The sequence below is a fragment of the Trachypithecus francoisi genome, unplaced genomic scaffold (genome assembly GCF_009764315.1).
Source record: "Trachypithecus francoisi isolate TF-2019V2 unplaced genomic scaffold, Tfra_2.0 Lachesis_group12, whole genome shotgun sequence".
Classification (NCBI taxonomy): domain Eukaryota; kingdom Metazoa; phylum Chordata; class Mammalia; order Primates; family Cercopithecidae; genus Trachypithecus; species Trachypithecus francoisi.
Genome location: NW_022681457.1, coordinates 55,108,815 through 55,122,199, shown reverse-complemented (window position 1 = coordinate 55,122,199; position 13,385 = coordinate 55,108,815). Strand labels below are relative to the sequence as shown.

Genomic DNA, 13,385 nt, shown 5'->3' with positions numbered 1-13,385 from the left:
ACGGATTTATAGCCGAATTCTACCAGAGGTACAAAGAAGAGCTAGTACCATCCCTTCTGAAACTATTTTAAATGAAAGAAAAGGAGGAACTCCTCCCTAACTCATTTTGTAAGATCAGCATCATTCTGATACCCAACCTGGCAGAGATATAAAAAGAACAACAAAAACTTAAAACCAATATCCCTGATAAACATCGATGCAGACCAGGCACGGTGGCTCTCGCCCCTAATCCCAGCACTTTGGGAGGCCAACGCTGGCAGATCAGTTGAGGTTAGGAGTTCAAGACCAGCCTGGCCAGCATGGTGAAACCCCATCTCTACTAAAAATACAAAAATTAGCTGGGTGTGTTGGTGCATCTCTGTGATCCCAGCTACTCAGGAAACTGAGTCAGGAGAACTGCTTGAACCCAGGAGGTGGAGGTTGCAATGAGCCGAGATTGCGCCACTGCACTCCAGCCTGGGCGACAGAGTGACACTCTGTCAAAAAAAAAAAAAAATTGATGGAGAATGAGAAAACTATTTTAAAATTAATATGGAACCCAAAAAGGCCCCATATAGCCAAGACAATCTTAAGCAAAAAGAACAAAGCTGGATTCATCATGCTATCCAATTAAAACTATGCTACAAGGTTGTAGTAACCAAAACAGCCTGGCACTGGTATAAAAACAGACACATAGACCCATGAAACAGAATAAAGAACTCGGAAATAAGACTGTATATCTACAACCACCTGATCTTTGAAAAACCTGACAAAAACAAGCCATAAGGAAAGAACTCCCTATTTAATAAATGGTTCTGGGAGAACTGGCTAGGCATATGCAGAGAATGGAAACAGGACGTGGTAAGAAAAAGACTTAGTGTGAGGTGAAAAAGCCAGGTTCAGGCTGGGCACGGTGGCTCACACCTGTAATTCCAGCACTTTGGGAGGTCAATGAGGTCAGGAGTTTGAGACCAGCCTGACCAACATGGTGAAATCCTGTCTCTAATAACAAACTGCAAAAATTAGCTGGGCATGGTGGTGGGTGCCTGTAATACCAGCTTCTTGGGAGGCTGAGGCAGAAGAATTGCTTGAACCAGGGAGGCAGAGGTTGCAGTGAGCCATGATGGCGCCATTGCACTCCAGCCTAGACTACAGAGTGAAACTCCGTCTCGAAAAAATTTAAAAAGCCAGCTTCTTTTAATGAACTGCTCTCATTTGAATTAATGAAGTGTAAACTTTCTGATTATCAAAAGGATGGTCCCAAGACATTATGAGAAATTTAGCCCCATGATATAAACACCTCCCCACCAGCTTCCACATCCAACATGGAGGATTACAATGCAGCATGAGGTTTGCAGAACATGGACATCCAAACCATATCACAGACAAACTAGGCTTAACAGACACGTAGAAAATTTTTCAGTTAAAAGCAAAATAATACACAATATTCTTATTTATACTTGATGTATTCTGTTAGAACACACAACAAGTCTTATTAAAGAATACCAGCTGGGTGTAGTGGCCGATATGTATAATTTCAACAATTTGGAAGACAAAAGTGAGAGGATCCCTTGGGACCACAAGTATAAGACCAGTGTCGGCCGGGCGCGGTGGCTCAAGCCTGTAATCCCAGCACTTTGGGAGGCTGAGACGGGCGGATCACGAGGTCAGGAGATCGAGACCCTCCTGGCTAACACGGTGAAACCCCATTTGTACCAAAAAATACAAAAAAAAACTAGCTGGGCGAGGTGGCGGGCGCCTGTAGTCCTAGCTACTCGGGAGGCTGAGGCAGGAGAATGGCGTAAACCCAGGGGGCGGAGCTTGCAGTGAGCTGAGATCCGGCCACTGCACTCCAGCCTGGGCAACAGAGCGAGACTCCGTCTCAAAAAAAAAAAAAAAAGACCAGTGTCAGTAACATAGTGAGACCCCATCCCTACAAATAATCAAAAAATTGGCCAGACATGGCAGTGCATGTCCATAGTCTCAGCTACTCAGGAGGCTGAGGTGTAAAGATTACTTGAGTCAAGGAGGCTGAGGTTACAGTGAGCCAAAATTATGACACTATACTCCAGCCTGGGTGACAGAGTAGGATCCTGTCTGAAAATGACAACAAATAAATTTAAGAAGACTAAAATCATGCACTGCACGGTAACTGACCAGAACTGAATAAAACTAGGAATTAAAAGCAAAAGTAAAATTGGCAAATCCAACAATCTCTAAATATAAAACAGATGAGCTGAGTGCAATAGCTCACACCTGTAATACTACCATTTTGGGAGGCTGAGGCAAGAAAACTGCTTGAGCCCATGAGTTAGAAACTATCCTAGACAACATAGGAAGATTCTGTCTCTAATAAATAAAATTAAATTAAATTAAAACACATTCTTCAACATATTCCTGCCAAGGATCAAAAATTTTAATTTTGTTGAGATACCAACATAACCTACAGAGGTGAACAAATTCAGTACAATCTCTATAAAAATCTCAATAGCACAGTTATTACAGAAATATTCTTTAAAATATTTGATTGTGAACTATAACTAACCAAACACCCATGAAAAGAACAGAGGCATTATACTTCCTGATTTTAAAACATTAAAAGCTACAATAACAATAACAGTATGGTACTAATACAAAGACAGATAAACAGATGAAAGAGTGGAATAGAGTTCAGAAATGAACCCTTGCGTATATGATTAGATGAACTTCCACAAAGCCGCCATGAACATACAATAGAGAAAAGGTAATTTTTTCAAAAAATAATGTTAAGAACTAAATATCAACACTGATAAAATAAAGTTGGATCATTTCCTTGAACCATACATAAAAAAAGTTTTCAATAAAACACTTACACACATTTAAAAAAAAATCTCTTAGAACAAAATAGAAAAAAATCATGACATGGGTCTTGGCATCATTTTCTTAGCTACAACATTAAATGCACGAACAATAACAAAAAAACCAGAAAAATTTAACTACACTCTACTTCAAAATTTCTCCACATTAGAAAAAAAAACCTTCAATTGTGTGAAAATGCCTCATAAGAAATGGGTGAAAATATTTGCAAGTCACATGTGATAAGAGTTAATATTCAGGCCAGGCGCAGTGGTTCACACCTGTAATCCTAGTACTTTGGAGGCCGAGGTGGGTGGATCACCTGAGGTCACAAGTTCAAGACCAGCCTGACCAAATTACAAATTAATAATTTGTAGAGAAACGCATAAAAATAAAAATGAAAAACGAAATCACCTCACATCCATTACAATGGCCACTATAAATTATTTAAAGATGCCAAATCTGTTGATGATACAATGAAAATGAAACCTCTGTTGATGTTGGTAGAAAACAAAGATGCAGTCATCATTTTTAAATGTTACGTTTCTCAAATAATTAAAAATGGAATTATCAAATACAGCAACTCCATTAATGAATCTATATTCAAAATACGCAACAAAAGACCTAAAAGACATATTTGAACATCTATGATTATTGTACCAGTACTCACAAAAGTCAAAAGGCTGAGGCAACCCAGGTGTCTCTTGATTTATGAACACATCAAAAATGTAACATATACATACAATGGAATATTATTCAGACTTAAAGAAGAAAATCTTGTCACATTTTAAGATAAACTTTGAGAATACTACGTCACCTGAAATAAGCCAGAAACAAAATGATGGACACTGTATTATTCCACTTACATGAGATATCTTAAATAGTCACACTCATAAAAACAGAAAGTGGAAGGGTGCTTGTCAAGGGCTGAGGAGAGGGCAAAATGGGTTGTTGTTACCTATTGTGTATTTTTAGTTTCATAAGATGTAAAATTTCTATAAGTCTTTGGCATACCAATGTGAATCTACTTAACATGGTTAAAATGTAATTATTATTATTATTATTTTTTTTTTTTTGAGATGATATTTCACTCTTGTTGCCCAGGCTGAAGGGTAATGGGGCAATCTTGGCTACTGCAACCTCTGGCTCCCGGGTTCAAGCAATTCTCCTGCCTCAGCCTCTCGAGTAGCTGGGATTACAGGCACCTGTCACAAGTCCCCGCTAATTTTTGTATTTTTAGTAGAGATGGGGTTTCACTATGCTGGTCAGGCTGGTCTTGAACTCCTGTCCTCAGGTACTCTGCCTGCCTCAGCCTCCCAAAGTGCTGGGATTACAGACATGAGCCACCACGCCTCGCCTGTAAAACTTTTTTTTTGTTTTTGAGACAGTCTCACTCTGTCACCCAAGCTGGAGTGCAGTGGCACAACTCACTTCAGCCTCAAACTTCCAGGCTCAAGTAATTCTCTTCTCTCAATTTCCCAAGTAGCTGAAACCACAGGTGCATACCACCATGCCTGGCAATTTTTAAAATAATTTTGTGGAGAAGGAATCTCCCCGTGTTGCCCTGGCTGGTCACAAACTTTTGGGCTCAAGTGATCCTCCTTTCTTGACCTCCCGAAATCCTGGGAGTACAGTTGTGAGCCACCACCACGTCTGGCCCTGAAATGTACACTTAAAGAAATTTTTGGTAGGCTGGGCGCAGTGGTTCATGCCTGTAATCCCAGCACTTTGGAAGGCTGAGGCGGAGGGATCACTTGAGGCCAGGAATATAAGACTAGCCTGGTGAACATGGTGAAACCCTGTCTCTACTAACAATCGAAAAAATTACCCAGGCGTGGTGTCGGGCACCTATAATCCCACCTACCCAGGAGGCTGAAGCAGAAGAACTGCTTGAACCCAGAAAGTGGAGGTTGCAGTGAGCTGAGATCACGCTATTGCACTCCACCCTGGGCGACAGAGCGAGACTCTGTCTCAAAAAAAAAAAAAAAAGAAAAGAAAATATTTAAGATGGTAAATTTTATGTTACGTGTTTTTGAAACCATTAATTTTTCTTTTTCTTCTTCCTTTTTTTCTTTTTTTCTTTTTCTTTTTTTTTTTTGAGACAGAGAATTGCTTGAGGCCGGGCGCGGTGGCTCAAGCCTGTAATCCCAGCACTTTGGGAGGCCGAGACGGGCGGATCACGAGGTCAGGAGATCGAGACCATCCTGGCTAACACGGTGAAACCCCGTCTCTACTAAAAACACAAAAAACTAGCCGGGCGAGGTGGCGGACGCCTGTAGTCCCAGCTACTCGGGAGGCTGAGGCAGGAGAATGGCGTGAACCCGGGAGGCGGAGCTTGCAGTGAGCTGAGATCCGGCCACTGCACTCCAGCCCTGGCGACAGAGCGAGACTCCGTCTCAAAAAAAAAAAAAAAAGAGAATTGCTTGAACCCGGGAGGCGGAGGTTGCAGTGAGCCAGAGATCGCACCACTGCACTCCTGCCTGGGCAACAGCAGCCAAACGCCGTCTCAAAAAAAAAAAACACAAAAACAAACAAACAAAAAGGTGAAGAGGTGTCTGCTCTGTCAAATTCACAGACACCAATGCAAAATTGTATTGTGCTCACTGTCAATGCTTCTATTTTAACGTAGGACTGGAAGTAAGTGGCAGAATGATGAGTCAAAAACATTTTTAAAAAGCCACTGAAAATGAAGATAAGTAAGTAAAAGTTACTATTTGTGCATCATATGATCTTATATATATAAAAAATAAACACTACATTGAAATTTGTCTAAAGTAATAAATACACTCGGTAAATTAGCAAAATATAAAATTAACCTACAAGTATAAATTATTGTTCCATAAATTTAAACCATCTGATACAATTAAGAAAACAATCTTATTTACAATAGCATTAAAATAATAAACTTCTGAGAGCAAATTTAACCAAGAAGGTAAAAAAAAAACTTTACATTAAAAGATGTAAGCTAGACCGGCACAGTGGCTCACGCCTGTAATCCCAACACTTTGGGAGGCCGAGGCAGGCAGATCACGAGGTCGAGAGATCAAGACAATCTGACCAACATGGTGAAACCCTGTCTCTACCAAAAATACAAAAAATTAGCTGGGTGTGGTGGCATGGGCCTGTAGTCCCAGCTATCCAGGAGTCTGAGGCAGGAAGATTGCTTGAACCCAGGAGGCGGAAGTTGCAGTGAGTCAAGATCACACCACTGCACTCCAACCTGGCAAAAGAGCGAGACTCCTTCTCAAAAGACAAAACAAAACAAAAAAGATGTAAGATACCAATGAAATAAATTATTGAAGACACAAATTTTAAAATATTTCATGTCCATGGATTGAAAGAATAAATATTGTTAAAGTGTCATATTATCTAGTCTACAGCTTCAATAAACGTCCTATTAAAATTCCAGTGACATTTTTTTCACAGTAATAAAAAATACAATTCTAAAATTTACAAGAAACTGCAATAAACTTCTAAAAGCCAAAGCAATCTTGAGGCAAAAGAACAAAGCAGAGGGGTATTATACTTTATAATTTCTAACTGTATTTCAACAATATAGTAGTAAAAACAGGATGGAATGTGCAGAAAGATTAACAAACAAATCAATGGAACAGAAACCACTACTTTCATACATTTCAGACATGATGAAAAAAGAGAACTAAAAAATAGTTTAACATGGAGTTTCCCAAAATTATGCAGATATCTGTGTGTACCCCAAAGTAATGGAAAAGCAGGCAGATTGTACAGTCTTTTATACTCCATGAAAAGGACTCTGGCTCTCACTGTAAACTTGAAGGAAGATCACCAAAAGGAAAGTAGAATCTTTAAAGAATTTAAAAGCATAAGACAGAAGATGCCCCTACATGACAGCAAAAAATAAATAAATAAAAAATAAAGTAAATAAAAAAATTTAAAAACCCAAAAAACAAAAACACTCAGGCGTCCCAGAAACTATTTCCTTTGGAACACAGCTTCCCAAATCACATTTGAATGACCAGTTTTCTTTTTGACCTTTGGACCTCTCATCTGTGCCATCTGTTGTGTTCACTCTCACCTACCTGAGGGTTTGGCTACTATCTCATGACTCTTTATATTCCAGGGCTCTTTTCCTTGCTCCAGACAGGTGATCAGGTCTGGCTTAGTGACAGCAATACCTGCTTTATTAGAAATAAATAACATGAATCTTTCTCATATTCTCCAATTACCATCCTAGTAGTATGCTTAGTAAAGAGGAAGTGATAGAATATTCTAGAATAATCCCAAAATACTAATTAATGAAATAAATTTCTAAATATTTAGAAAATATTTAAAACTTGTAGGTCCTTAATTTCACTATCCAGTACTCATGAACCAAACAATTGGTGGTGACGAACAGATTTTAAAATATGGGCAAATATATATACACATTTATTTATTTTTGTGATGGAGTCTCGCTCTGTTGCCAAGGCTGGAGTGCAGTGGCATGATCTTGGCTCACTACAACCCCGTTCTCCTGGGTTCAAGCGATTCTCCTGCCTCAGCTTCCTGAGTAGCTGGGACTACAGGCACGTGCCACCATGCCTGGCTAATTTTTGTATTTTCACTTTGTTGGCCAAGCTGGTCTCAAACTCCTGACCTCATGACCCACCTGCCTCAGCCTCCCAAAGTGCTGAGATTACAGGAGTGAGCTACCGTGCCCGGCCTAAAAACATGGGCTACAGTATTTTATGCCACTAAATTTCTGGAATTACCACTAATCTAGAGTGAAAGATACAGATTAGCTCAGGAATGTGGAAAGTTCAGGTCAAGATGAGACATCTTGAAGACATTCTTTTCTGCATGAAAGCTCAAGATTTTCTTGAAAAAAATGGATCAGAAACTCATTTATGCAAAGTGTAAATTACCAAAAATCATTCCACAAAAAAAGAGAAAGGAAACCTTTAGGGTATATTAGAAATTGTGCATTAACGTTATTCTTACTCAAGAAGGACAGGTTTCTGTAGTTCTCTAACATCACTTTCCTATACAAATCCCGCTGAGCAGTGTCCAGGCATTGCCTCTCCTCCAGAGAGAATTCTATGGCCACATCCCTAAATGTCAATGGCCCCTGAAAAACACACACACACACACACACACACACATATATTTACCAAGTGGCCATGGGCAGAAGTTATCATTTTAATTATAATGAAACAACAGAGTAAAGAGAATTGGTTCTGATTAATAGAAATAACTGAAAATTTGCAGTAATTTTTAACACAGAAATATTCTCTAAAATATCCTCTAACTCTGAGAGAAGAGAATGGCATAAGATCCACAACACCAGTGTATATATGATACTTTTTAGATAATAAAGTATAAAATTAAGAGCATAAACACAAACATGTACATTTTTGAGTGCAATATTTACATCATAAAGAATGAGCTGTGTATATTTTTAAGATAAAAAAGGGATGTTGAGTTAGAAGGCATCTCGAATTTTAATGTGTACAATAAACTGGAAATCTTGTGCAGACTGTTTTTCAGAAGATCTGGAATGAAGTCTGAGTTTCTGAATTTCTAATGAGCTCACTAGTAATGCCAATGTTTTTGGCCCCAAAAGAAAATTCTCTGAAAGATCCGGTAACTGGAAGAGCCTGTGTTTTACCTGATTTTTCTGGCCTATAAACAAAGAGCCTTCATTTTCCGAAGACAGATATATGCAAAGAAAACCTAAGAAAAAAGGGCACCTGCCACATTAAATGTGATGGTTTATGCACATTAGCTGCATAAAGATACCTAATAATGACAAGAAAAATAGTTAATTCTATAGTGAAAGAAATATCAGAGCGCTTTTTAACCAATTAAATTATTAATATTAACCACACTAGGACAAATTTTTATGGTGTGCTGATGCACGTAGAAGAACATAGCATCACTGCCTAGATATTGCACTTCAAAAAGTAAATTATAGTCTGAATTCAATCATACAGAAACATCAGTTTTATATAAAGTTCAAGATACAGCTATCTCCAATGTTCTGTAATTTTCAGTAATGATTTTAAGTAGTCTTTCTTTAGCACCCTACAGAGCAGGTATCTCCCAGGTTTTTTTTCAGAACTTTCTGGGTAATAAATGCCACCCTATTTAAATAAGTATTTTCTTAATCCTATTCTGCATAGAGGTAATGGAGAACACAGATGGAACCTCAACATTACATATTCTCCATGTAAACCCCAGCTTTCCCCAATAGGAATCTTGAGTATCCACATCCTTCCATGTTCAACAGCCACAATGGGAACATTTTTAATAGTGCAGATCATAAATTCATGGTAAGAATTCTGCATGGCATATAAGAAGCCATGATATTGAGAATGTAGAGAAGGCTCTAGTACATAGGAAAGAAATATTTTGCATAGACCCTTGACTGTAATGAGAATTTTAAAAAGTAGTTAAACTCATTAGTAAGGAAAAACACAAGTAGAGAAGTAAAGGTTTGCAAATACTAAATGCATGAGACTCCAGAAGAAAGAGTGGACAAAGCTCTTGATCTGAGACATGTGTAGCTGAAAAAAAAAAAAAATTCCTCTTTCTCCTCCTTCTCTTGGAATCCTTTTCAGATGAAATTCTCTAAACAAGTTAACACTTGCATCTTGAGAAAACTGCCTTAAACACGTCAGCACCACCTTCTTACCCGCTAGCATCACACCCACAGACAGAAGGACCAAGACCAAAAAGTCCACCCATTTCTTTCCTTTATAACAGAAGAGATTCAAGAACAATGTACTGCTCCATGGATGTAAAAATATGTTTCTCCTTTCCTGTCCTCAGGAGCCCTCCCCTGCCACAAACACCAGCAATTTCTGCTACAGTAATGAAAATATGGGCCACACTGTCCTGTCCCTACCAAATCCAAACAGAACAGGTCCTGTAACCACCCTTTAGTGCAAAGCTCTCATGAATGTATCTTGAAGCCCTCATACTTGACTCTGGCCTCACCTTAGAGTCACATGAGGCTCTTCATTAAAACAACATGGATGCTTCCACCCACAATAAACAGGAGCTGTGGGGAGGGCACAAGAGATTTCTGCCAACTGGCCGTGTGATACTAATGAGAAGCCTGGGCTGATAACTACTAAGCTAAGCATTGCCTCTCAAGCTTTAATGAACTTAAAAATCACTTGGTAATGTTGGTCCCACTCTACATAATGTGATTCTGCCGGTTTGGAAAGGGTCCATGGATGGGTGTTTCAAACAAGTCCCCTGTCAATCCTGATGTTGCTCCCCCGGGCTCACCATTAGCATTAGTTAGAGAAAGCGGGCACAGCACAGAGTCCCTTATACTCAGCACTCTTGTCACAACACAAATACTTCAGGTACAAATGAAGACAACTACACTCTATCTTGAAGTTTTATATTATTTGCTGGCTCTTTAAAGTTTACAGAGGAAACAGAAGGCAGCAATGTTGGAATAAGTCTGCATGTACATATGTAGTAATGCAATAATTATTAAGCAGGTACTATGTGCTCAAGAGTATAATACAGAGCACTGTGCTGGGCCTAACACATTGGAAGTTGATACTAGTGTTCAATAAGTCTCAGGATTTAGGTAAAGGGCCCAGCATTATTACTTCTTCCTCTTTTTTCTCTGTCATTGATTTTTTAAAAAATGTACAGAATAAAGCTAAATATAGACAGAGGAGTGGGCATACAAAGAGTTTAAGAAATTTTTTTCTATTTATATTTACTTGTCTGTGATTTGTGGAGCAACCACTAGAACTGCAGGAATAGAAAACACATTGCTAAATGGAATGTTTCTGTAAGCACTGGTTTTAATACAAAATTTTAAGAAAAAGATGTTAACATGTATAGTTTATTTTTCTTATTTATCTGCTTTTGGGTTGCAGGAAATTGTAAGCACCAGCTCTAGAAAGGCAGAAGGATTTACCGGCCAAAACTCTGACCTTTATACAACAGTTCTGAAAGGCAAGACTCCAGAGTGGGCCAGACCTAAAGAAGGCCTTCAAAAAGGGTGAATCTGAACAGAAATGGGGCAGGGAAAGGACCCTATGTAGAACTCTGTTCTCTACGCCACTGGGGTATTTCCAGTTCTGTTTTTCCTAAGCTTACCTAAGAAAAACTTAAATCCTAGAGTTTATGTAACTTTAATCTATTTTTGCCACTGCTCTGTCAATTTTATAACTATACTATCAACCAATTTAAATGACTTTTTAAAAGTTTTCTGGAATAATTTAATTAGAAGATAAATATGTATTCTCAACAAAGTAAAAGATACACAAATAACAATAACTCTTCAGTCCATAAATATCCCTTCAGGTGATAACCTCAGAAGACACAATAATGTGAAAAGAAGTGGCCCAAGTTTTTTTTTTTGAGACGGAGTTTCGTTCTTGTTGCCTAGGCTGGAGTGCAATAGCATGATCCTGGCTAACCGCAACCTCTGCCTCCTGGGTTCAAGCGATTCTCCTCCTCAGTTGCTGGAATTACAGGCATGCGCCTCCACGCCTAGCTTTTTTTTTTTTTTTTTTTGTATTTTTAGCGGAGATGGGGTTTCTCCACGTTGTTCAGGCTGATCTCGAACTTCCGACCTCAGGTGATCCACCCGCCTCAGCCTCCTGAAGTGCTGGGATTACAGGCATGAGCCACCGTGCCCGACTGAAGAGACCAAAGTTTTATTTTGCTCTGCACACATCCATTCACCGTACCAACCATATGTTGTTTAATTCAACCATGTGTCCAATTGCTAGTCTAGACCAAAAGTTTCCAGATGGTAGGGACCATGACTGCTTCATCTATGTTTTGAATGACCTTATGAAATGGAAGCAATTAGTTTATCTTTTGAGTCACCAGACCTCCTCTTTGTCTTTCACCAAAGTAACAGGAAACTAGAGAAACTCTCATCTGGGTACAAACCGAAGTTATCTCTTATATGAGGGGAGAAAAAAAAACACAGAATGATCCATTTCTCTTACACTGAGACACAAGTAGAATTACCCACTCTTGTCAGCCTGACACAATTCTGCCCTGGACATCCTCAAATGTCTCAAAGACATCTAGGTGATTGTGAGAAGGTTCTTAGTGACCCTGGGCTGATGGCCCAATGATAAGCCAGGCTGAGAGAAATTCATGCTGATTCTAAATAGAAAATGGAACTGCCTTGGTGGAGCTCCAGAACCTGGATCACCTATCCTGATTTGCTAGCTTTTGGGTAAGAACAACAACAATACTCTATGCCAGTATCATATTTTACAGGTAGGTATAGTTGTGGTCATGGCTCTGGATACTTTGTGGCCTTGATCTCTCACTAAGATGCTTGTTTACACTTACAGATTCTGTCATCAGATTCTATTTACACCTGGAGTCTCTCACATAACTGTAGCAGGTCACTGAACAAGATCTGAAAAGCTTAAAGAGCCACACTCTCAAATGGGGGCTTTAAGATTTCTACGCTGACATCTCACAATACAGAAAATGCCTTCTGTTGGTTTTCAGTACATTCTCAATTCAAAGTCTTCTGGCCCTGTCTTGTAAATCCCAGGCAGAGGCCAGACTTTATGTACAGATTCTAGGTGGGATCAACCTGGCTCTGCATCCTTGGGTGTTACAGCAAACAGAGTACAATCAAAGGAGAGTTCCCCTATAGAGGCTGCTCTGACACATTCTAAATAATATGTCTAACTAAAAGAAAAAACTGAGGCAACATGAATACAAGTAGAGAGTTCATCTGGGCCAAGCTTGAGGACTATAACCTTGGAGCGAAAATATATCTTTCAAAGACTGAACAAATAAGAAATTGAATCCCTCAATAGACCAATAACAAGTGCCAAAATTGAATTGGTTTTAAATGGCCAGCCAACCACAAATAAAAAAGAACCAGACAAATTTGCAGATGAATTCTACCAGATGTACAAAGAAGAGCTGGTACCACTTCTAATATTATTTCAAAATATTGAGAAAAAGGGACTTATTTTTCAACTCATTATATAAAAACAGCATCATTGTGATACCAAAACCGTTAAGAGACACAACAAAAAAAAAAACTTTAGGCCAATATCCCTGAGGAGCAGTAATGTGAAAAACTTCAAAAAAATACTCGAGAACCGAATCCAGCAGCACATCAAAAAACTTATCTACCACTATCAAGTCGGCTTCATCCCTGGGATGCAAGGCTGGTTCAACATATGCAAATCAATAAATGTAATCCATCACATAATGAGAACAAAAGACAAAAACACATAATTATCTCGAGACCAGTCAACTTTAGGAGGGGCGGCAGCACGGCGAGGGTGCGGGGAGGCCTGAGCCCTGCCTGGGGCGGGTTGCAGGGTTGGCAGGTGAGGAGGCATCTGCTTGGGAGGTGTAGCCGGGCCGCGCCATTGTTGGCGGAGGGACGGCTGCTGAGGACCGCGGAGTAGGGGGCTAGAGAAGGCGCCTGCAGCGGCCGAGAGGAGCGAAGGCGCCCCATGGGGACAATAGGGGACCCATGGGGACAAGCTGACCCATTGCGTGTCCCCCAATACCAGCCTCAAGTTGGGCAGGTGCGCGGGGTCTGAGGTCCCTGGATCTATGAGGCGGCATCTAGGGATGCGGTG

At 39.6% G+C, this 13,385-nt stretch overlaps 2 protein-coding genes across 2 annotated transcripts in view; both read right to left on the bottom strand.

The window, feature by feature from the left end:
- LOC117093721 (zinc finger protein 100-like) overlaps positions 1–13,385 on the bottom strand; it is a 566,997-nt gene that overhangs the window by 12,548 nt on the left and 541,064 nt on the right. The window contains 1 exon segment of the mRNA XM_033229239.1: positions 6,873–6,968. Within this exon segment, the coding sequence (XP_033085130.1) occupies positions 6,873–6,968 (96 nt within the window).
- Positions 1–13,385, bottom strand: part of LOC117093717 (zinc finger protein 429-like) — a 412,022-nt gene that overhangs the window by 171,991 nt on the left and 226,646 nt on the right.